The sequence below is a fragment of the Patagioenas fasciata genome, chromosome 1 (assembly GCF_037038585.1).
Source record: "Patagioenas fasciata isolate bPatFas1 chromosome 1, bPatFas1.hap1, whole genome shotgun sequence".
In the NCBI taxonomy this organism is placed as follows: Eukaryota; Metazoa; Chordata; class Aves; order Columbiformes; family Columbidae; genus Patagioenas; species Patagioenas fasciata.
In genome coordinates, this window is record NC_092520.1 from 214,591,764 (window position 1) to 214,616,374 (window position 24,611).

A 24,611-nucleotide genomic window follows, 5' to 3' on the forward strand; every position below is an offset into this window, starting at 1 on the left:
ACCTTCTTCCACGCCCACCTCCTCCTCATGGGCATCTCCTTCCCATGGACACCACCATGGGCCTCTTCTCCTTGTGGGCGCCTCCATGGGCTTCTCCTCCTCCCCATGGGCATCTCCTCCCCATTGGTGTCCCCATGGACATCTCTTTCCCATGAGCACCTCTCCCTTGCATGGCCACCTCCATGGCCACTTCCTCCCCATGGCCACCTTCTCCCCATGGTCACCTTCTCCGCATGGCCACCTCCTCTCCATGGGCATCTCCTCCCCATGGACACCACCATGGGCATCTTCTCCCCATGAGCACCACCATGGGCACTCCATCCCCATGGGCATCTCCATGAGCTTCTCCTCCCCATGGCCACCCCATCCCTGGTCACCTCCTTCCTTGGGCACCCACTGGGTGGTGGGTTTGGGGTGGGGTGGGAGGTCAGGACCCCCATGGTGGGTGCTGAGGTCCTGCCCCACAGGGGTCCTGCGTGAGGTGGCCACCGACTTCACCGTGGACGCCCGGGCGCTCACCAAGACCGGGGGACCCCACGTGGCCGCACGCGTGGTCAACCCCTCGGGGGCCACCACCGACACCTACATCACCGACCACGGCGACGGCACCTACCGGGTGGAGTACACACCGTATGAGGATGGTGAGGGACCCCAACACCCCCCCGGGGCCCCCAAAACTTCCCTGGGGACCCCAACACCCACCCATGGACCACAACGCCCCCAGGGGACACTGGGAACCACCAGGGACTCCAACACCCCCAGGGACATCATGTCTTGGGCAGATGTTCCTTGTACCCCAGAGAGGGACACCCCAAAATACCTCCCAGTGGGGACTCCCCTGATCACCATGACCAGGGGCCCCCAAAACCCTTCAGACCCCCCCCAAAACCCAGCCAGGGACTCCCAAAACCCACCAAGGAACCCCAAACCCCCGCAAGGGATCCTCAAAACCTCTGAGATCCTCCCCAAAACCCCAACCAGGAACCCTCAAACCCCTGACATGTTCTCGAACCCCAACCAGGGACCAACTCAAGCCCCTTGAGATCCCCTAAAACCCCACCCAGGGACCCCCAAAACCCCAACCAGAGACCCCCAAACTCCTGACATCCCCAAAAACATCACCAAAGGATGCCCCAAAACCCCATCAAGGGATCCCTAGACCTCCTGAGATGCCCCAAAAACCCTGCCCAGGGACCCTCGAACCCCTTGAGATCCCCCCAAAACCCCAACCAGAGACCCCCAACCCCCCAACATCCTCTAAAACCCCAACCAAAGACCCTTGAACCCTCTGAGGTCCCTCAAAACCCACCCAAAGGGATCCTCAGACCCCTTGAGATTCCCCCAAAACCACAACTAGGGACCCCAAAACCTCTTGAAATCCCCCAAAGCCCAGCCAGGGACCCCCAAGCCCCCTGACATGCCCCAAAATCTCAACCAAGGACTTCCAAAACCCTTGAGACTCCCCCAAAACACCACCAAGTAACCCCAAACCCCCTGAGATGCCCCCCAAGCCCAACCAGGAACCCTCAAACCCCTTAAGAACCCCCAAAAGCCCAATCAAGGATCCATGAACCCCCTGAGATCCCTTCAAACCCCATCTAGGGACCCTCATGCTCCTTGAGACCCCCCTGAAAACCCCAACCAGGGACCACCAACCAAACCCCTTGAGATCCCCCCAAAACCCCAACCAGTGACCCCAGCCTCCCCCCAACCCCAACCAGGGACCCCCAACCAAACTCCTTGAGATACCCCCCCAAAACCCCAACCAATGACCCCAGCCTTCCCCCAGCCTCAGCCAGGGGCTCCTGAACCCCCTGAGGTGTCCCCAAACTCCAACCAGAGACCCCAAAACCCCCTGAGATTCCCCCAGCACCCCCTCCCCTAGACCCCCCAGCCCCCTGAGGCCGTGTCCCCGTGTCCCCAGGCGTGCACCGCGTGGAGGTGACCTACGCCGAGGTGGCCGTCCCCAAGAGCCCGTTCCGCGTGGCCGTGGCCGAGGGCTGTGACCCCACACGCGTGCGGGCGCACGGACCCGGCCTGGAGGGCGGCCTGGTGGGCAAGGCCAACCGCTTCACCGTGGAGACCAGGTGGGGACTGCATGGCCACCAAAGGCCACCAACTACACCAACTGACAACAACTGACACATCTGGACCCCAACCACCACCACCTCCCATCCATTGCCTCCATCCCATGTCAACCACCACCACCTCCCATCCACCACCTCCATCCCACGTCATCAACCACCATCTCCTCCCATCAGCCACCTCCATCCCACGTCACCAACCACCACCTCCATCCCATGTCACCAACCACCTCCATCCCACGTCACCAACCACCTCCATCCCACGTCACCAATCACCATCTCCTCCCATCAGCCACCTCCATACCATGTCACCAACCACCTCCATCCCATGTCACCAATCACCATCTCCTCCCATCAGCCACCTCCATACCATGTCACCAACCACCTCCATCCCACGTCACCAACCACCTCCACCCCCTGTCACCAACCACCATCTCCTCCCATCAGCCACCTCCATCCCATGTCACCAACCACCTCCATTCCACTTCATCAACCACCATCTCCTCCCATCAGCCACCTCCATCCCATGTCACCAACCACCTCCATCCCATGTCACCAACCACCTCCATCCCATGTCACCAACCATCACCTCCTGACACCAACCACCTCCATCCCATGTCACCAACCATCACCTCCTGACACCAACTACCACCTCCCGACACCAACCACCAACTGCCACCTCCGTCCCATGTCACCAACCACCACCTCTGTCCCCTGGCACTGCGGCCATCTCCTGCCACCAACCACCCCTATCCCATGTCGCCAACCACCACCTCCATCACATACCATGGAGGTGCCTCCTCCATGCTCTTCCATTGGTGGTGCCACCTCTGTCCTCCTTCCACCAAGGTGGCATCTGTGTCCCCCTGCCATGCGTGTGGCACCTTCCATCTCATGCCACTCCCACATGGCATCTCCACCCCCTGACATCAAGGTACCACCTTCACTTCCCTGCCACCAGCATGGTGACACCTCCATCTCCCTACCACGGAGGTGACATCTCCATCCCTTTGCCATGAGGGTGCCATCTTCAGCTCCCTACCATGGAGGTGGCACCTCCATCTCCTCACCATGGAGGTGGCACGTTCATCTGCTCACCATGGAGGTGGCACCTCCATTTATCCCACCGCCATGGAGATGCCACCTCAGCAGTGTCCCTGATTGGTCCTGTGTCCCCCCAGGGGTGCGGGCACCGGGGGGCTGGGCCTGGCCATCGAGGGTCCCTCGGAGGCCAAGATGTCGTGCAAGGACAACAAGGACGGGAGCTGCACGGTGGAGTACATCCCCTTCACTGCTGGAGACTATGATGTCAACATCACCTTCGGGGGACACCCCATCCCCGGTACGGGGGGACAAGGAGGGGGCTGGAGGGGACCGGGGGGACAAGGGGGGTGTGGGACCCACCAGGGTGGCTGGGGTTGGAGGTGGGTTCCCGGGTGCTGGTGGTTGGAGGAGGGTGGTGGTGACCCTATGGCTGTGGTGGCCCCATGGCCATGGCTTGGGTGGCCCCATGCCCACATTGACCCCATAGCCATGGTGACCCCATGTTGATCCCATGGACATGTTGACCCCATGGCCGCACTGTCCTTGTGTCCACGTTGACTTCATGGACACACTGACCCCACGTCCATGTTCACCCAATGCCCGCATTGACCCCATGGCCACACTGTCCTTGTGTCTACATTGACCCCATGGACATACTGACCCCATGGCCACAATGTCTCTATGTCCATGTTGACCCCATGGCCATGTGACCCCATGGACATGCTGTCCCCATGCCCACATTGACCTTGTCCCCTTGCCATCCCCTGCCCACATTGACCCCCAGCCCATGTTGACCCCATGTCTACATTCCCCCCATGCTGACATTGACCCCATGACCATGTTGACCCCATGGCCACATTGATGCCATGTCCATGTTGACTCCATGGCTGTAATGTCCCTATATCCATGTTGACCCCATGTCTATGTTCACCCCATGCTGAGGTTGACCCCATGACCACATTGACCCCATGGCCACAATGACACCATGGCCTTGGTGTCCCCATACCCATGTTGACCCCATGGCCTTGATGTCCCCATACCCCTGTTGACTGCATGTCCACATTGATCTCATGGACACGTTCATCCAACGCCCACCTTGTCCCCATGTCCATGATGACCATGTTGACCCCCTGGCCACACTGATGCCATCTCCATGCTGACCCCATGTCCACATTGATGCCATCCCCTGCTGACCCCATGGCCATGATGACCCCATGTCCACATCGATGCCATCTCCATGCTGACCCCATGGCCGTGATGACCCCATGGCCATATTGATGCCATCTCCTGCTGACCCCACGGCCATGGTGTCCCCACATCCACGTTGACCCCTGTCCCCGCAGGGAGCCCGTTCCGGGTGCCGGTGAAGGACGTGGTGGACCCCAGCAAGGTGAAGTGCTCGGGGCCAGGACTGGGCCCCAGTGTGCGGGCACGGGTGGCCCAGACCTTCACGGTGGACTGCAGTGGGGCAGGGCTGGCGCCCCTGGAGGTGACGCTGCTGGGACCCTCCGGTACGCGGGGACACGCGGTGCGGAGGGGAGGGCTCTCCTGGGGGGTGTCCTGCTCCATGGTGCTCTGTCCATGTGGTGTCCTGTCCCACGGGGTGTTCTCCATGGGATGTTCTGCTCCATGGGGTGTCCTGTCCCATGGAATGTCCCCCATGGGGTGTCCTCCTCCATGGGATGTTCTGCTCCATGGGGTGTCCTCCTCTAGGGTGTGCTCTGCTCCATGGGACGTTCTGCTCCATGGGGTGTCCCGCTCCATGGGGTGTCCTGTCCCATGGAATGTCCCCCACGGGTTGTCCTCTTCCATGGGATGTTCTGCTCCATGGGGTGTCCTCCTCTAGGGGGTGCTCTGCTCCATGGGACGTTCTGCTCCATGGGGTGTCCCGCTCCATGGGGTGTCCTGTCCCATGGAATGTCCCCCACGGGGTGTCCTCCTCCATGGGATGTTCTGCTCCATGGGGTGTCCCCCTCCATACGGTGTCCTATCCCATAGATGTCCTCCTCCATGGGATGTTCTGCTCCACTGGGTGTCCTCCTCTAGGGGGTGCTCTGCTCCATGGGATGTTCTGCTCCATGGGGTGTCCTGCTCCACAGGGTGCCCCATCCATGGGATGTCCTCCTCCATAGGGTGTCCTCCTCCATGGGGTGTCCTGTCCCAAAGATGTCCCCCTCCATGGGATGTTCTACTCCATGGGGTGTCCTCCTCCATACGGTGTCCTATCCCATAGATGTCCCCCATGGGGTGTCCTCCTCCATGGGATGTTCTGCTCCATGGGGTGTCCCCCTCCATACGGTGTCCTATCCCATAGATGTCCCCCACGGGTTGTCCTCTTCCATGGGATGTTCTGCTCCACTGGGTGTCCTCCTCTAGGGGGTGCTCTGCTCCATGGGATGTTCTGCTCCATGGGGTGTCCTGCTCCACAGGGTGCCCCATCCGTGGGATGTCCTCCTCCATGAGGTGTCCTGTCCCATAGATGTCCCCCTCCATGGGATGTTCTGCTCCATGGGGTGTCCTCCTCCATACGGTGTCCTATCCCATAGATGTCCCCAATGGGTTGTCCTCCTCCATGGGATGTTCTGCTCCACTGGGTGTCCTCCTCTAGGGGGTGCTCTGCTCCATGGGATGTTCTGCTCCATGGGGTGTCCCCCTCCATACGCTGTCCTGTCCCATAGATGTCCCCCTCCATGGGGTGTTGTGCTCCATGGATGCTTTGCTCCATGGGGTGTCCTGCTCCACAGGGTGCCCCATCCGTGGGATGTTCTGCTCCATAGGGTGTCCTCCTCCATGGGGTGTCCTGTCCCATAGGGTGCTCCATCCATGGGGTGCACTGTCTCCATTCAGGGGGTGTCTCCCTCCATGGGGTGTCCTTCTCCATGTGATGTTCTGCTCCATAGGGTGTCCTGTCCCACAGATATCCTACTCCATGGGGCGTCCTAGTCCATAGGGTGTTCTCCTCCATGGGACGTCCTGTTCCAGGGGGTGCCCCATCCATGGAATGTCCCCCATGGGGTCTCCTCCTCCATGGGGTGCTCTGCTCCATGGGATGCTCTGCTCCATGGGGTGTCCCATTCCATGGGGTGCCCTGTCCCTCTCCATGGGGTGTTCTCCTCCATGGGCTTCCCTGTCCTACAGTGTGTCCTGTCCCATGGGGCACCATGTCCCATGGATGTCCCCCTCCATGAGGTCTCCTCCTCCATGGGGTGTCCTGTCCTCCTCTATGGGGTGTCCTGCTCCATGGGACGTCCCCGCTCCATAGGGTGTCCTCTTCCACGGGGTGTCCTGTCCCATAGGGTGGCCCATCCATGGGGTGCCATGTTCCCTTTCATGGGATGTCCTCCTCCTTAGGATGTCCTGTCCCACAGGGTGTCCTGTCCTATGAGATGTCCCCCTCAGTGGGGTGTCCTGTCCCATGGGGTGCTGTGTCCCATGGAGGTGCCCTCTTCCATGCGTGCTTTGCTCCATGGGGTGTCCCGTCCCCATCCATGGGGTGTCCTGTCCCCCTCCATGGGGTGTCCTCCTCCATAGGGAGCCCCATCCATGAGGTGTCCTTCTCCATGGGATGCTCTGCTCCATGGGGTGTCCTACCCCATGGCTTGTCCTGCCCCACGGATTGTCCTGCCCCATGGCTTGTCCTGCCCCACGGATTGTCCTGCCCCATGGCTTGTCCTGCCCCATGGCTTGTCCTGCCCCATGGATTGTCCCGCTCCAAGAGGCGCCCTGTCCCATGGGCTCCTCCATGACGTGCTCCAACCCATGGGGTTGCCTTGCCCAGGGGTGTCCTGCCCCATGGATCACATACCCCATGGGGTGTCCTGCCCCATAGGGTGTCCTGTGCCATAGGATGTCCTGCCCCATGGAACCTCTAATCCATAGGATGTCCCGCCCCATAGATGTCCTCTCTGTAGGGCATCCAACCCCATGGATAACCTACCCCATAGGGTGACCTGCCCCATGGATGTCCTGCCCCATGGATCTCCTGTCCATAGGGTGTCCAAGCCCATGGATGTCCTGCCCCATAGGGTGACCTGCCCCATAGATCCCCTGTCCATAGGGTGTCCAACCTCGTGGGTTCTCTACTCTGTAGGGTGTCCTACCCCATAGATCCCCCACTCCATAGGGTGCCCTGTCCCACAGGATGTCCTGCCCCATGGATCCTCTACTCCATGGTTGTTTGTGGAGATGAACAACCTACTCCGTAGGGTGTCCTGCCCCATAGGGTGTCCCGCCCCATAGGGTGCTCTCCCCGCCGTGTCCCCAGCCCCACGTGTCCCCTGTCCCCCAGGTCTGGCCGAGCCGGTTGACGTCCGTGACAACGGGGATGGGACCCACAAGGTCACCTACACCCCGGCCACCGACGGGCCCTACACCATCAACGTCAAGTTCGCCGACCAGGAGGTGCCGCGCAGGTGATGACCCCTGGGGACAACACGGGGGTCCTGTCACCCCGTGTGACCCCTTTGACCCCCATGTGACCCCGTGTGACCCTCTGTGATCCCTGTGTGACACCAATGACCCCCTGACCCCCGGGTGACCCCCCAACCCCCATGTGATCCCGTGTGAACCCCCTGACCCTGGGTGACCTCCATGACCTCGTGTGACCCCATGTGATCCCTGTGCGACCCCCATGACCCCTGACCCATGTGAGCCCCCCAACCCTGTGTGTCCCTCAATGACCCCATGTGACCCCCTGGCCCTGTGTGTCCCCCAATGACCCTGTGTGTCCCTCAATGACCCCGTGTGACCCCCATGACCCTATGTGACCCCCCCTGAACCCACGTGTCCCTCACTAACCCTGTGTGACCCCCCTGGCCCCCATGTGACCCTGTGTGACCCCCATTTGGCCCTGCTGACCCCTGTGTGACCCCCTGACCCTGTGTGACCTCCCTGACCCCATGTGACCCCCCCATCCCATGTGACCTCCAATGACCCTGTGTGTCCCCCACTGACCCTGTGTGACCTCCCTGACCCCGTGTGACCCCCGAATCCCATGTGTCCCCCAATGACCCTGTGTGTCCCCCACTGACCCCATGTAACCTCCCTGACCCCATGTGACCCCGTGTGACCTCCCTGACCCCGTGTGACTCCCACCATCCCATGTGACCCCCAATGACCCTGTGTGTCCCTCCCTGACCCCATGTGACACCCCATCCCATGTGACCCCCAATGACCCCGTGTGTCCCCCCCGACCCTGTGTGACCTCCCTGACCCTGTGTGATGCCCCCATCCCATGTGACCCCCAATGACCCCATGTGTCCCCCACTGACCCCGTGTAACCCCCGAATCCCATGTGTCCCCCAATGACCCCATGTAACCCCGTGTGAGCCCCCTGACCCCATGTGACCCCCCCAATCCCATGTGACCCCCAATGACCCCGTGTGTCCCCCCCGACCCCATATGACCCCCCAATCCCATGTGACCCCCCCAATCCCATGTGACCTCCAATGACCCTGTGTGTCCCCCACTGACCCTGTGTGACCTCCCTGACCCCATATGACCCCCCCCATCCCATGTGACCCCCAATGACCCTGTGTGTCCCCCACTGACCCTGTGTGACCTCCCTGACCCCATATGACCCCCCCATCCCATGTGACCCCCACTGACCCTGTGTGTCCCCCCCCGACCCCATATGACCCCCCCAATCCCATGTGACCCCCAATGGCCCTGTGTGTCCCCCACTGACCCTGTGTGTCCCCCCCCGACCCCATGTAACCCCCCCAATCCCGTGTGTCCCCCAATGACCCCGTGTGTCCCCACCGACCCTGTGTGACCTCCCCGCCCCCCCGTGACCCCCCTGACCCCGTGCCCCGTGTCCCCGCAGCCCGTTCAAGGTCAAGGTGCTGCCGTCCCACGACGCCAGCAAGGTCCGAGCCAGCGGGCCGGGGCTGGCGGGGGCGGGGATCCCGGCCAGCCTGCCCGTGGAGTTCACCATCGACGCCCGCGACGCCGGCCAGGGGCTGCTCACCGTCCAGATCCTGGTCTGTGGGGCGGCCGTGGGGCGGCCGTGGGGCTGGGGGACGCGCCATAGGGCTGGGGGGCAGCTGGGGTGGGGAATGGGCGTGGGTGGGTTGGGGGTCAGTGAACATGTTGAGCCCCACATGTTGCCCTGTCCCCAAGTAATGGGGTGCTGAGCCCTGTATATTGTCCTGCCCTTCAAGTAATGGGGTGCTGGCCCCATATATTGTGCTGTCCCCAAGTAATGGGGTGCTGAGCCCCATATATTGTCCTGCCCTTCAAGTAATGGGGTGCTGAGCCCCATATGTTGTCCTGCCCCCAAGTAATGGGGTGCTGAGCCCCATATGTTGTCCTGCCCCCAAGTAATGGGGTGCTGAGCCCCATATGTTGTCCTGCCCCCAAGTAATGGGGTGCTGAGCCCCATATGTTGTCCTGCCCTTCAAGTAATGGGGTGCTGAGCCCCATATATTGTGCTGTCCCCAAGTAATGGGGTGCTGGCCCCATATGTTGTCCTGCCCTTCAAGCAATGGGGTGCTGGCCCCATATATTGTCCTGTCCCCAAGTAATGGGGTGCTGAGCCCCATATGTTGTCGTGCCCTTCAAGTAATGGGGTGCTGGCCCCATATATTGTCCTGTCTCCAAGTAATGGGGTGCTGAGCCCCATATGTTGTCCTGCCCTTCAAGTAATGGGGTGCTGAGCCCCATATGTTGTCCTGCCCCCAAGTAATGGGGTGCTGGCCCCATATGTTGTCCTGCCCTTCAAGCAATGGGGTGCTGGCCCCATATATTGTCCTGTCCCCAAGTAATGGGGTGCTGAGCCCTGTATATTGTCCTGCCCTTCAAGTAATGGGGTGCTGAGCCCCATATATTGTGCTGTCCCCAAGTAATGGGGTGCTGAGCCCCATATATTGTCATGCCCCCCATGTAATGGGGCACTGACCCCCCATGTGCTCTGTGCTCCACCATGGGATGCTGAGCCCCATAGACAGTCTTGGCACCCATGTAATGGGGTGCTGAGCCCCATGTGTTGCCCTGTCCCCCAAGTAATGGGGTGCTGAGCCCCATATATTGTCATGCCCCTATGTAATGGGGCGCTGACGCCACATGTGCTCTGTGCTCCACCATGGGATGCTGAGCCCCATATATTGTCCTGCCCCCCAAGTAATGGGGTGCTGAGCCCCATATATTGTTGTGCTCCCCAAGTAATGGAATGCTGACCCCCCATGTGCTCTGTCTCCCCACTGTAGGGTCCTGAACCCCATAGACAGTGTTGGCACCCATTCAATGGGGCACTGACCCCACATGTGCTCTGCCCCCCAAGTAATGGGGTGCTGAGTCCCACATGTGTCCCTGACCCCACGCCATGGGATGCTGACCCTGTATGTTGCTCTGTGCCCCCCAAGTAATGGGGTGCTGAGCCCCATAGACAGTCTTGGCACCCATGTAATGGGGCGCTGAGCCCCACGTGTTGCCTGATCCCCCATTTAATGTAGTGCTGAGCCCCATATATTCTCCTGCCCCCCAAGTAATGGGGTGCTGACCTCCCATGTGCTCTGTCTCCCCACCATAGGGTCCTGAGCCCCATAGACAGTGTTCGTACCCATGTAATGGGGTGCTGAGCCCCATGTGTTACCCTGTCCCCCAAGTAATGGGGCACTGACCCCCCATGTGCTCTGTCTCCCCACAATGGGGTCCTGAGCCCCACAGACAGTCTTGGCACCCATGTAATGGGGCACTGAGCCCCACGTGTTGCCCTGCCCCCCAAGTAATGGGCTGCTGAGTCCCACATGTGTCCCTGACCCCACGCCATGGGATGCTGACCCTGTATGTTGCTCTGTGCCCCCCAAGTAATGGGGTGCTGAGCCCCATAGACAGTCTTCGCACCCATGTAATGGGGCGCTGAGCCCCACATGTTGCCTGATCCCCCATTTAATGTGGTGCTGAGCCCCATATATTCTCCTGCCCTCCAAGTAATGGGATGCTGACCTCCCATGTGCTCTGTCTCCCCACTGTAGGGTCCTGAGCTCCATAGACAGTCTTGGCACCCATGTCGCGGGGTGCTGAGCCCCACGTGTTACCTGATCCCCCATTTAATGGAGTGCTGAGCCCCATATATTCTCCTGCCCCCCAAGTAATGGGATGCTGACCCCCCATGTGCTCTGTCTCCCCACCATGGGGTCCTGAGCCCCATAGACAGTCTTGGCACCCCTGTAATGGGGCGCTGAGCCCCACGTGTTGCCCTGTCCCCCAAGTAATGGGGTGCTGAGTCCCACATGTGTCCCTGACCCCACGCCATGGGATGCTGACCCTGTATGTTGCTCTGTGCCCCCCAAGTAATGGGGTGCTGAGCCCCATAGACAGTCTTGGCACCCATGTAATGGGGTGCTGAGCCCCACGTGTTGCCTGATCCCCCATTTAATGGAGTGCTGAGCCCCATATATTCTCCTGCCCCCCAAGTAATGGGGTGCTGACCTCCCATGTGCTCTGTCCGTCCACCATGGGATCCCGAGCCCCATAGACAGTCTTGGCACTCACGTAATGGGGCGCTGAGCCCCAGATCTCTGTGCCCCCCAAGTACGGGGTCTCTGAGCCCCCCGTGTCTGCCCCCGTCCCCAGGACCCCGAGGGCCAGCCCACCAAGGCCGCGATCCGGGACAACGGGGACGGCACGTACGCCGTGACCTACGTGCCCGCGCTGCCCGGGCGCTACACCATCACGGTCAAGTACGGCGGCGACGAGATCCCCGCGTCGCCCTTCCGAGCCACGGCCGTGCCCGCCGGCGACGCCAGCAAGTGCCTGGTCACAGGTGGGGCTGCCCCACACCCACCCACGCTGACCCACGGCGTCCTCCCTGCCCCACACTGACCCACAGCAACCCACAGTCTGACCCACGGCGTCCTCCCTGCCCCACACTGACCCACACCGACCCACAGCGTCCTCCATACCCCACAGCCTGACCCACACCAGCCCACAGTCCAACCCACAGCGTCCTCCCTGCCCCACACCCACCCACACTGACCCACGGCGTCCTCCCTGCCCCACAGCCTGACCCACACCAACCCACAGTCCAACCCACAGCGTCCTCCCTGCCCCACACCGACCCACACTGACTCACAGCGTCCTCCCCGCTCCGCACCGACCCACAGCCCGACCCACAGCGTCCTCCTTGCCCCACAGCCTGACCCACACCGACCCACAGCCCGACCCACAGCATCCTCCCTGACCCACACCGACCCACAGCGTCCTCCCTGCCCCACACCGACCCACACCGACCCACAGCGTCCTCCCCACTCCACACCGACCCACAGCCCGACCCACAGCGTCCTCCTTGCCCCACAGCCTGACCCACACCGACCCACAGCCCGACCCACAGCATCCTCCCTGACCCACACCGACCCACAGCGTCCTCCCTGCCCCACACCGACCCACACCGACCCACAGCGTCCTCCCCACTCCACACCGACCCACAGCCCGACCCACAGCGTCCTCCTTGCCCCACAGCCTGACCCACACCGACCCACAGCCCGACCCACAGCAACCTCCCTGCCCTACACTGACCCACAGCCTGACCCACAGCATCCTCCCTGCCCCACAGCCTGACCCACACCAACTCACAGCCTCATCTGTAGCATCCTCCCTGCCCCACAGTGACCCACAGCAACCCATAGCATCTTCCCTGCCCCACAGCCTGCCCCACACCAACCCACAGCCTCATCCATAGCATCCTCCCTGCCCCACACCAACCCATAGCATGCTCCCTGCCCCACAGCATCCTCCCTGCCCCATTTCTGCCCCACACTGACTATTGCCCTACTCTGACCCACAGCATCCTCCCCTGCCCTAGAGCATCCCCCCTGCCCCACACTGCCCCATAGCATCCTCCCTTGCTCCACAGCATCCCCCCTGCCCCACACTGCCCCACAGCATCCTCCCCTTCCCCACAACATCATCCCCTGCCCCATAGCATGATGCTGCCCCACAGGGTCCTCCCCTGCCCCACATTACCTCCCCTCCCACAACCACCCACCACCCTCCACATCCCCCATCTGACCCCCTGTCCCATCTCTTCCAGTGTCCATCGGAGGCCACGGGCCGGGTAAGTGACACCGGGGGGACGCCGCGGTGACACCAGCAGGGCTGGTGGGTCCCCATAACCACGTGTGTGTCCCCCCGCAAGGCGCCTGCCTGGGCCCCACCATCCAGATCGGGGAGCAGACGGTGATCACGGTGGACGCCAAGGCGGCCGGGCAGGGCAAGGTGACCTGCAAGGTGTCCACCCCCGACGGCGCCGAGCTGGACGTGGACGTGGTGGAGAACCACGACGGCACCTTCGACATCTACTACACGGCGCCCGAGCCCGGGAAATACGTCATCACCATCCGCTTCGGCGGGGAGCACGTGCCCAACAGCCCCTTCCACGTCATGGTGGGTGCGGGGGGCAAAGGGGGTCCGAGGGGTGGAGGGTTGGGAGATCGTGGTTGGTGCCATGGGGCTGAGTTGGAGTCAGGGTGAATACCATGGGGTTGGGAGTCCGTGGTGGGCGCCGTGGGATTGGGGCCATGGTGGACATCATACAGTTGGGAGACCATGGTGGGCACCATGGGGCTGAGTTGGGATCAGGGTGGACACCATGGGGTTGGGAGACCATGGTGGGCACCATGGGGCTGAGTTGGGGTCAAGGTGGACACCATGAAGTTGGGAGACCATGATGGGCATCATGGGGTTGGGGCCATGGTGAACATCATGCAGTTGGGAGACCATGGTGGGCACCATGGGATTTGGGCCATGGTGAACGTCATACAGTTGGGAGACCATGGTGGGCTCCATGGGGCTGAGTTGGGATCAAGGTGAACACCATGGCATTGGGAAGCCATGATGGGCACCATGGGCCTGAGTTGGAGTCAGGGTGAATACCATGGGGTTGGGAGTCCATGGTGGGCGCCGTGGGATTGGGGCCATGGTGGACATTGTACAGTTGGGAGACCATGGTGGGCACCATGGGGCTGAGTTGGGATCAGGGTGGACACCATGGGGTTGGGAGACCATGGTGGGCACCATGGGGCTGAGTTGGGGTCAAGGTGGACACCATGAAGTTGGGAGACCATGATGGGCATCATGGGGTTGGGGCCATGGTGAACATCATGCAGTTGGGAGACCATGGTGGGCACCATGGGATTTGGGCCGTGGTGGACATCATACAATTGGGAGACCATGGTGGGCTCCATGGGGCTGAGTTGGGATCAAGGTGAACACCATGGCATTGGGAAGCCATGATGGACACCATGGGCCTGAGTTGGAGTCAGGGTGAATACCATGGGGTTGGGAGTCCGTGGTGGTCGCCGTGGGATTGGGGCCATGGTGGACATTGTACAGTTGGGAGACCATGGTGGGCACCATGGGGCTGAGTTGGGGTCAAGGTGGACACCATGGGGTTGGGAGACCATGGTGGGCACCATGGGGCTGAGTTGGGGTCAAGGTGGACACCATGAAGTTGGGAGACCATGATGGGCATCATGGGGTAGAGAGACCATGGTGGGCACCGTGGGGCTGAGTTGGAGTTAGGGTGAATGCCATGGTGTTAGGAGACCATGATGGGCATCATGGGGTTGGGGCCATGGTGAACATCATGCAGTTGGGAGACCATGGTGGGCACCATGGGATTGGGGCCATGGTGGACATCATACGGTTGAGAGATCATGGTGGGCACCATGGGATTTGGGCCATGGTGAACATCATACAGTTGGGAGATCATGGTGGGCACCATGGGGTTGGGACAATGGTGGACATCATACAGTTGGGAGACCATGGTGGGCACCATGGGGCTGAGTTGGGATTGAGGTAGACACCATGAAGTTGGGAGAGCATGATGGGCACCATGGGGCTGAGTTGGGATTGAGGTAGACACCATGAAGTTGGGAGACCATGATGGGCACCATGGGCCTGAGTTGGAGTCAGGGTGGACACCATGGTGTTGGGAGACCACGATGGGCATTGTGAGGTTGTGGCTATGGTGGACATCATACAGTTGGGAGACCACACTGGGCTCCATGGGGCTGAGTTGGGATCAGGGTGGACACCATGGAATTGGGAAACCATGCTGGGCATCATGGGGTAGAGAGACCATGGTGGGCACCATGGGGCTGAGTTGGGATTGAGGTGGACAGCGTGGTGTTGAGAGACCATGATGGGCGTCATGGGGTAGAGAGACCATGATTGGCACCATGGGGCTGAATGGGGATCAAGGTGGACACCATGAAGTTGGGAGACCATGATGGGCATTGTGGAATGGGGACACCATGGTGGACCCCATAAGGGTGGACCATGGTGGACACCACGGGGTTGGGAGGCCATGGTGGACCAAGAGGAAGAGGGTTGGGGCCATGGTGGGCACCATGGGATTGGAAGACCATGGTGGGCACCATGGGGCTGAGTTGGGGTCAGGGTGGACACCGTGGAGTTAGGAGACCAGGATGGAGCAAGAGGCAAAGAGCTGGGGCCATGGTGGACACTGTGGAGCTGCGTTGGGGCTGGGGTGGACACTATGGAGTTGGGAGGTTGTGGTGGGCATCATGGGGCAGAAGGTTGGGGCTATGGTGGACATTGTGAGGTTTGGAGACCATGGTGGTCACCATGGGGCTGAGTTGGGGTCAGGACAGACACCATGTGGTTGGGAGACCATGATGGGCATTGTGGAATGAGGAGACCATGATGGACACCATGGGGTTGGACCGTGGTGGATGCCATGGGGCTGGGAGACTGTGATGGGCATCATGGGGTTGGGGCTATGGCGGACATTGTGGAGTTGAGAAACCATGGTGGTAACCGTGGGGTTGGGAGATCTTGGTGGACCAAGCATCAGGGGGCCATGATGGTCACCATGGGGCTGAGTTGGGGCTATGGTGGACACCATGGGGTTGGGAGGCTGTGAGGGTCACCATGGGACCATGATGGTCACCGTGGAGTTAAACGATCATGATGGTCACCATGGGGTTAGACGACCATGATGGTCACCATGTGACTGGAAGACCATGGCGGTCACCATGGGGCTGAGCTGGGGCCATGGTGGTCACCACGGGGTTGAGTTGGGGCTATGGTGGACACCATGGGGTTGGGAGGCTGTGGTGGTCACCATGGGGTTAGATGACCATGATGGTCACCATGTGACTGGAAAACCATGATGGTCACCATGGGGCTGAGCTGGGGCCATGGTGGTCACCACAAGGCTGGGAGCCCACCACGAGGTGCCGTGGTCCTTACACCCCCTCCTGCCCCATGTCCTTAGGCCACCGAGGAGCCGCCGGCCACCACTGAGAACCTGCGGCCCTTCAACCTGGTCATCCCCTTCACCGTGCAGAAGGGCGAGATCACAGGTAGGGGGTGGGGACCTGGTTGGGAAGGGGACACGGACCACCCCATGGGGCACCGTGGGGTGAGGACAGCCCCCAGTGACGTGGTGGCCCCAGGGGAGGTCCGGATGCCCTCGGGGAAGACAGCACGACCCAACATCACGGACAACAAGGACGGGACAGTGACGGTGCGGTATGCGCCCACCGAGAAGGGGCTGCATGAGATGGACATCCGCTACGACGGCAACCACATCCCCGGTGAGGCCGCTGGGGGGAGCTGGGGGGCACTGGGAGGGGGTTGAAAAAGGCTGATGCCACCTTGCCCTGGTTGGGCACCCATGGGTTGTGTAGATCCATGGTGGGTGTGGTGGCCAGGGATGGAGGAGATGGTGCCCATGGGTTTGTCATGGTGGCCATGGGCTAAAGATGGTGGCCAGGGATGGAGGAGGTAGGCATAGGCTGGTGAAGGTGGTGGCCATGGGTTTGTCATGGTGGCCATGGGCTGGTGGAGGTGGCCAGGGCTAGTGGAGGTGACCATGGCCTGGTGGAGGTGACCATGGTCTGGTGGAGGTGGCCGTAGGCTGGAGGTTGTGGCCATGGGCTTGTCATGGTGGTCATGGGCTGGTGGTCATGGGCTGGTGGACATGGCTGACAGCAGTGTAGGGTGTCTCCATGGGGTCCTTGACCATTGTCCCCACCCTGTGTCCCCAGGGAGTCCCCTCCAGTTCTACGTCGATGCCATCAACCCGCGGCACGTCAGCGCCTACGGGCCAGGACTGAGCCACGGGATGGTCAACAAGCCCTGCACCTTTACCATCGTCACCAAGGACGCCGGAGAGGGTGAGTTGGTGGCCACCAGTGTCACCAAGGGGGTCTGGGATGGCCTTGGAGACCTCCAAAGTCACCAGGAGGGTCCAAGAGGGTGTTGGAGACCTCCAAAGCCACCAGGAGGGTCTAGGAGGGTGTTGGAGACCTCCAAAGCCACCAGCAGTGGTTGGAGAGGAATTGGAGACCCCAAATACCTCCTAACACCCACCCTGTGCCCCCCAGGTGGCCTCTCGTTGGCAGTGGAAGGTCCCTCCAAGGCAGAGATCACCTGCCAGGACAACAAGGACGGGACCTGCACTGTGTCCTACCTGCCCACCGCCCCCGGGGACTACAACATCATCGTCCGCTTCGATGACAAACACATCCCGGGCAGCCCCTTCACCGCCAAGATCACCGGTGAGATGGGACATCCAGGGTCTCAGGGATCCCACCACAGTCATGGGGACAGCTGTGTGGTCACGGTCATGGGGACCTCTGTGTGGTCATGGCTGTGGGACCCCTACATGGTCCTGGCCATGGGGACCCCTGCGTGGCCATGGGGACCCCTGTATGGCCATGGAGACACCTACATGGCTATGAGGACACCTGTGGTCATGGGGACACTTGCGTGGCCATGGGGACACCTACATGGTCATGGGGACCCCTGCCTGGCCACCATAAACCCATCACACAGCCATGGTGTCCCTGTCCCTGCCCATCTCTGGCCACCAGGACCCTGTCACATGGTCAACGGGACCTTGTGGGACCATGGGGACAACATGACATGGCTGTGGAGACCTTGCCCATGGGAACATTGTGTGGCCACCAGAACCCCACCATGTGGCTGTGGGGACCCCATCCATTCTCAGCCTCCAAGACCCCATCATGTGACCTTGACCACCCCTGTGTGGTCACCAGGACCTCACCACATGGCCCAGGGGACCTTGTGGGGGCCCTGCACATGATCTTGAGGACATCTCTGGGGAGCTCCATCCATCCCTGACCCTGGGGGCCTTCTCCACGTACCCACGGAGACCCCAACCCTGGACACCCCACCTGTCCCCCACCTCAATCTGTCTCCCCCTTGTCCCCAACCATGGCATCTCCACAGGGGACGACTCCATGAGGACATCCCAACTCAACGTGGGCACCTCCACGGACGTCTCGCTGAAGATCACGGAGACAGACCTGAGCCTGTTGAGCGCCAGCATCCGGGCGCCCTCGGGCAATGAGGAGCCATGTCTGCTCAAGAGGTTGCCCAACCGCCACATCGGTGCGTGGGGACATGGAACACGGGGACACAGTGGGGCCAGGAGGACGTTGGGTGCAGGAGAACCGGGACATTGGGTGTGGGGTGGTGGGTCCATGGGGTGACTTGGGACTGAGCGGGGTGTGGGACAGGAGATGACAGGGGTAGGTGGACCCATGGCAATGGGTGACCAGGGCCTGGTGGCTATGGAACAGTGAAGGTGGCTAGGGATGGTGGTGGCGATGGTCAGGGGCTGGTGGTGGACAGGGATGCTGCTGGTGGCCAGGGCTGGATGTGGGGGTCATGGGATGCTGGAGGTGGCCAGGGGCTGGTGGAGGTGACCAGGGGCTGATGGTGGCCATGAATGATGGTGGTGGCCATGGGCTGGTGAAGGTGACCAGGGCTGGTGGAGGTGGAAAGGCCTGGAAGTGGTAGCCAGGGATGGTCCTGGTGGCCATGAGCTGGAGGTGGTGGCCATGGGCTGGTGGAGGTGGCTGACGGTGATTTCCCCCCAGGAATCTCCTTCACGCCCAAGGAGGTGGGCGAGCACGTGGTGAGCGTGAAGAAGAGCGGGCAGCACGTCACCAACAGCCCCTTCAAGATCCTGGTGGGCCAGTCGGAGATTGGGGACGCCAGCCGGGTGAAGGTCTGGGGCAAGGGGCTGGTGGAGGGTCACACCTTCGAGGTGGCCGAGTTCATCGTGGACACGCGCAGCGCCGGTGAGACCAGCAACCCTGGGACATGGTGGGATGGGGACATGGGGTGGGCATGGCCCTGGTGTGGTCGTGGCTGGGAGGAGATGGTGGCCATGACCATGGTCTGGGTGGGGTGGCGGCCATGGTCATGGCTGGGATGAGATGGTGACTGTGGTCATGGCTGGGGTTGGGTGGTGGATGTGTTTATGGCCATGGTGGCCATGACAAGGTGGGATGGAGATTGTAGTCATGTTTGGGATGAGATGGTGGCCGTGGCCTTGGCCAGGGAGGGATGATGACCATGATCGTGGCTGGGGTTGGATAGTGGCCATGGTGGTGCCCAGGCCATGGCAAAGATGACATGGTGGCCAAGGTCATGCCATGGCTGTGGCCAGCACATGGAGTGGTGACCATGGTTGTGGCCATGGCCAAGATGAGATGGATATTGTGGTCATGTCTGTGAGGAGATAGTGGCCATGGCCAGGATGGGGTGGTGACCATGGTTATGGCTGTGGTGGCCATGGCCAAGATGGGATGGAGATTGTGGTCATGTCTGGGATGAGATGTTGGCTATAGCCATAGCCAGGATGGGACGATGGCCACACAGTCACCATGGTGACCTTGACATGGCCATGGCCAGGATAGGATGATGGCCACACAGTCACCATGGTGACCTTGACATGGCCATGGCCAGGATAGGATGATGGCCACACAGTCACCATGGTGACCTTGACATGACCGTGGCGGGACGGTGGCCACACAATGGTCATAGCCAGGATGTGATGGGATGGTGCCCACGCAACAACCATGATGAGGATGTAGTGGTGGCCTTGATGTGGCCATGGCTGGGCTGGGATTGCATCATGGCCGTACAATGACCATGGTGGCCTTGACATGGCCATGACCAGGATGAGTTGGTGGCCATGCAATGACCACAGCGGCCTTGGCATGGCCATGGCTGGGCTGGGGTGGGTTGGTGGTCATACAATGACCATGGTGGCCATGGCTGGGCGGGGGTGGGTTGGTGGTCATACAATGAGCATGGTGGCCGTGGCTGGGCTGGGGTGGGTTGGTGGTCATACAATGACCATGGTGGCCATGGCTGGGCTGGGGTGGGTTGGTGGTCATACAATGACCATGGTGGCCATGGCTGGGCTGGGGTGGGTTGGTGGTCATACAATGACCATGGTGGCCGTGGCTGGGCTGGGGTGGGTTGGTGGTCATACAATGACCATGGTGGCCATGGCTGGGCGGGGGTGGGTTGGTGGTCATACAATGACCATGGTGGCCGTGGCTGGGCTGGGGTGGGTTGGTGGTCATACAATGACCATGGTGGCCATGGCTGGGCTGGGGTGGGTTGGTGGTCATACAATGACCATGGTGGCCGTGGCTGGGCTGGGGACAGCAGCCATGGACCACCTCTGAATGTGTGCCCATGGCTGCCCAGGCTATGGCGGGCTGGGCCTGTCCATCGAGGGCCCCAGCAAGGTGGACATCAACTGCGAGGATGTGGAAGACGGCACCTGCAAGGTCACCTACTGCCCCACCGAGCCTGGCAACTACATCATCAACATCAAATTTGCTGACAAGCACGTCCCAGGTGGGGGTGGGGCCACATGGGGCGGGGCCGGGCGGGTCCCCTGGGGGGTGAGCGTGTCCTGAGGTGACCGTGTCCCCCCAGGGAGCCCCTTCACGGTGAAGGTGACGGGCGAGGGCCGGATGAAGGAGAGCATCACACGCCGGCGCCAGGCGCCCTCCATCGCCACCATCGGCAGCACCTGCGACCTCAACCTCAAGATCCCAGGTAGGGGGTGGCCTTCGTGCTCCTCCTCCTGGGCCTCCTTCTCCTTCTCCTGGTCCTCCTGATCCCTCCTTCTCCTTCTCCTTCTCCTTCTCCTTCTCCTTCTCCTTCTCCTTCTCCTTCTCCTTCTCCTTCTCCTTCTCCTTCTCCTTCTCCTTCTCCTTCTCCTTCTCCTTCTCCTTCTCCTTCTCCTTCTCCTCCTCCTCCTCCTCCTCCTCCTCCTCCTCCTCCTCCTCCTCCTCCTCCTCCTCCTTCTCCTTCTCCTTCTCCTCCTCCTCCTCCTCCTCCTTCTCCTGGTCCCTCATCCTCCCTTTCCTCCTGGTCTTTCTCCTCCTCTTACTCCTCCTGGTCCTCTTCCTCCTCCTCCTCCTTCTCTTCAGGGTTGGGGACAGGGACATCTCTTGGCCACTCCAAGCTCTGATCTCTGCCTCCTTCTTCCTTCTCTCTCTCTCTCTCTCTCTCCGTCCGTCCGTCTGTGCCTCCATTCCCGTGTCCATCCACCTCTGCCCGTGGCCTCCGTCCGCGTGTCCGTCCATGCGTCCCTCCGGGTGTGGCTCCGTCCACTGGTGCATCCGTCCACGCGCCCGTCCGTGCGTCCATCCACATGTCCACCCATCCCTGCATCCACCCCTGAATCCCACCCTGTGTCCACCCACCTCTCCATCCCTATGTCCATCCCAATGTCCGTCCCTCTGTCCATCCACCCATGTGTCCATCTCCCCCTCCATCAATCCATCTTCCCACTCACCCCCTGCCTATGTCCCTCCCCCTGTACCCTCACTCTCATCATCGTCTCCATCACTGTCACCATGTCCATCACTGTCACCATGTCCGTCACTGTCCCGGTCACTATCTGTCACCATCACCATCTTCATCACCACTTCATCTCCGTCATCTCCATCAACATCATGATCTCCATCTCCACCTCCATCACCATCACCATCACCATCACATCTCCATCACTGTCTTAATCTCCATGACCATCTCCATCTCCCTCTCGATCTCCATCTCCCTCTCGATCTCCATGACCACCACCATTTCCATCACCATCTCTGTCTCCACCACCATCTCCATCACTGTGTGCACCACCATCTCCGTCATCATCTCCCCCACCATCACCATCTCCACCATTTCCATCACCATTACTATCTCCATCGTCTCCATCATCTCCATCATCTCCATCATCTCCATCACCATCACCGTCAACATCTCCATCTCCACCACCATCATCGTCTCCATCTCCATCATCTCCATCACCATCTTTATCTCCATCTCCACCACCATCTCCACCCTCATCCTCATCACTGTGTCCATCACTATCTCCATCTCCACCACCATCTCCATTCCTGTGTCCACCACCATCTCCACCACCATCATCCTCTCCATCTCTACCTCCGTCATTTCCATCATCATCATCCTCTTCATCTCTATCTCCATCTCCGTGACCATCACCATCTCCACCTCCATGACCACCACCATCTCCGTCTCCACCACCATCTCCATCACTGTCTGCACCACCATCTCCACCACCATCACCATCATCATCTCTGTTTCCATCACCATCTCTGTCTCCACCACCATCTCCACCACTACCAACCTCTCCATCTCCATTATCTCCATCGCCATCTCCTTTACCTCCATCACCATCTCCATGATCATCACCTTCTTCACCACCATTTCCATCTCCACCACCATCTTCATCTCCACCTCCACCCACCATCATCCTCTCCACCACCGTTTCCACCACCATCTCCATCACCACCACCATCTCCATCACTGTGTGCACCACCATCTCCACCACCATCACCATCATCATCTCCATTTCCATCATCATCTCCATTTCCATCACCATCTCTGTCTCCACCACCATCTCCACCACTACCAACCTCTCCATCTCCATTATCTCCATCGCCATCTCCTTTACCTCCATCACCATCTCCATGATCATCACCTTCTTCACCACCATCTCCACCTCCACCACCATCTCCACCTCCACCACCATCATCATCTCCACCTCCACCACCATCATCCTCTCCACCACCGTTTCCACCACCATCTCCATCACCACCACCATCTCCATCACTGTGTGCACCACCATCTCCACCACCATCACCATCATCATCTCCACCATCATCACCATCATCATCTCCATTTCCATCACCATCATCATCTCCATTTCCATCACCATCATCATCTCCATTTCCATCATCATCTCCATTTCCATCACCATCTCTGTCTCCACCACCATCTCCACCACTACCAACTTCTCCATCTCCTTTATCTCCATTGCCATCTCCTTTACCTCCATCACCATCTCCATGATCATCACCTTCTTCACCACCATTTCCACCTCCACCACCATCATCCTCTCCACCACCGTTTCCACCACCATCTCCATCACCACCACCATCTCCCATCTCCATCACTGTGTGCACCACCATCTCCACCACCATCACCATCATCATCTCCATTTCCATCACCATCATCATCTCCATTTCCATCACCATCTCTGTCTCCACCACCATCTCCACCACTACCACCCTCTCCATCTCCATTATCTCCATCGCCATCTCCTTTACCTCCATCACCATCTCCACCACCGTCATCATCTCCACCTCCACCACCATCATCCTCTCCACCACCGTTTCCACCACCGCCTCCATCACCACGCCCGCCCATCGCGTCCCCGCGCGGCGCAGGGAACTGGTTCCAGATGGTGTCGGCGCAGGAGCGGCTGTCGCGCAGCTTCACGCGGAGCAGCCACACGTACACGCGCACCGAGCGCACCGAGATCAGCAAGACGCGCGGCGGCGAGACCACGCGCGAGGTGCGGGTGGAGGAGTCCACCCGCCTGGCCGGGGACCCCTTCCCCTTTGGGGGCTTCCTGGGCTCCTTCGCGCCCCTCGCCCGCCCGCAGGAGGGTGGGTGCTGGGGACACGGGGACACGGGGGAGGGACACGTGTGTCTGTGTGCGCTGGCGCTGGGGGTGGGGATGGGGGGCAGTTTGCACGGGGGCTTGGTGTGTCACGATGGGCGTGCACAGAGGCTGGGTGTGCGCTGGTGCATCAGAATGTGCTTGCACAAGAGCTGGGCGTGCAAGGGAGGGGTTTGCACGGGGACTGTGTTTGCACCAGGGCTGTGTGTGCAAGGGCGGAGTTTGCATAAGGACTGTATTTGCACAAGGGCTGGGTGTGCACGCTGGTGCAGTCAGAATGTGCTTACACAAGAGCTGGGCGTGCAAGGGAGGGGTTTGCACGGGAACTGTGTTTGCACCAGGGCTGTGTGTGCCAGGGCGGAGTTTGCATAAGGACTGTATTTGCACAAGGGCTGGGTGTGCACTGGTGCATCAGAATGTGCTTGCACAAGAGCTGGGCGTGCAAGGGAGGGGTTTGCACGGGAACTGTGTTTGCACCAGGGCTGTGTGTGCAAGGGAGGGGTTTGCACGGGGACTGTGTTTGCACAAAGGATGGCTGTGTGTGCACTGGTGCATCAGAATGTGCTTGCACAAGAGCTGGGTGTGCAAGGGAGGGGTTTGCATAAGGACTGTATTTGCACAAGGGCTATGTGTGCACTGGTGCAGTCAGAATGTGCTTGCACAAGAGCTGGGTGTGCAAGGGAGGGGTTTGC

General features: G+C 60.6%; 2 protein-coding genes across 3 annotated transcripts in view; both read left to right on the top strand.

Annotated features, from left to right (window-relative positions):
* FLNC (filamin C) overlaps window positions 1–24,611 on the top strand; it is an 85,559-nt gene that overhangs the window by 40,363 nt on the left and 20,585 nt on the right. Inside the window, exons 22-39 of one of the 2 annotated variants that reach the window (XM_065839207.2) lie at window positions 468–641; window positions 1,925–2,087; window positions 3,266–3,426; window positions 4,472–4,639; window positions 7,417–7,540; window positions 8,953–9,109; window positions 11,703–11,892; window positions 13,159–13,182; window positions 13,264–13,511; window positions 16,369–16,456; window positions 16,550–16,690; window positions 17,144–17,272; window positions 17,483–17,656; window positions 18,351–18,512; window positions 19,004–19,207; window positions 20,631–20,783; window positions 20,865–20,987; window positions 23,684–23,905. In XM_065839207.2, coding sequence (XP_065695279.1) covers window positions 468–641; window positions 1,925–2,087; window positions 3,266–3,426; window positions 4,472–4,639; window positions 7,417–7,540; window positions 8,953–9,109; window positions 11,703–11,892; window positions 13,159–13,182; window positions 13,264–13,511; window positions 16,369–16,456; window positions 16,550–16,690; window positions 17,144–17,272; window positions 17,483–17,656; window positions 18,351–18,512; window positions 19,004–19,207; window positions 20,631–20,783; window positions 20,865–20,987; window positions 23,684–23,905 — 2,805 coding nt within the window. The remainder of the gene's footprint in view (window positions 1–467; window positions 642–1,924; window positions 2,088–3,265; window positions 3,427–4,471; window positions 4,640–7,416; window positions 7,541–8,952; window positions 9,110–11,702; window positions 11,893–13,158; window positions 13,183–13,263; window positions 13,512–16,368; window positions 16,457–16,549; window positions 16,691–17,143; window positions 17,273–17,482; window positions 17,657–18,350; window positions 18,513–19,003; window positions 19,208–20,630; window positions 20,784–20,864; window positions 20,988–23,683; window positions 23,906–24,611) is intronic. The other variant, XM_071803568.1, reaches the window with a different exon arrangement.
* LOC136105579 (uncharacterized) lies at window positions 21,906–22,979 on the top strand (the record flags this gene model as incomplete). Its single annotated transcript, XM_065845200.2, has 1 exon — window positions 21,906–22,979. A coding segment is annotated over one exon (1,023 nt), but the record flags the coding sequence as incomplete, so codon positions are not given.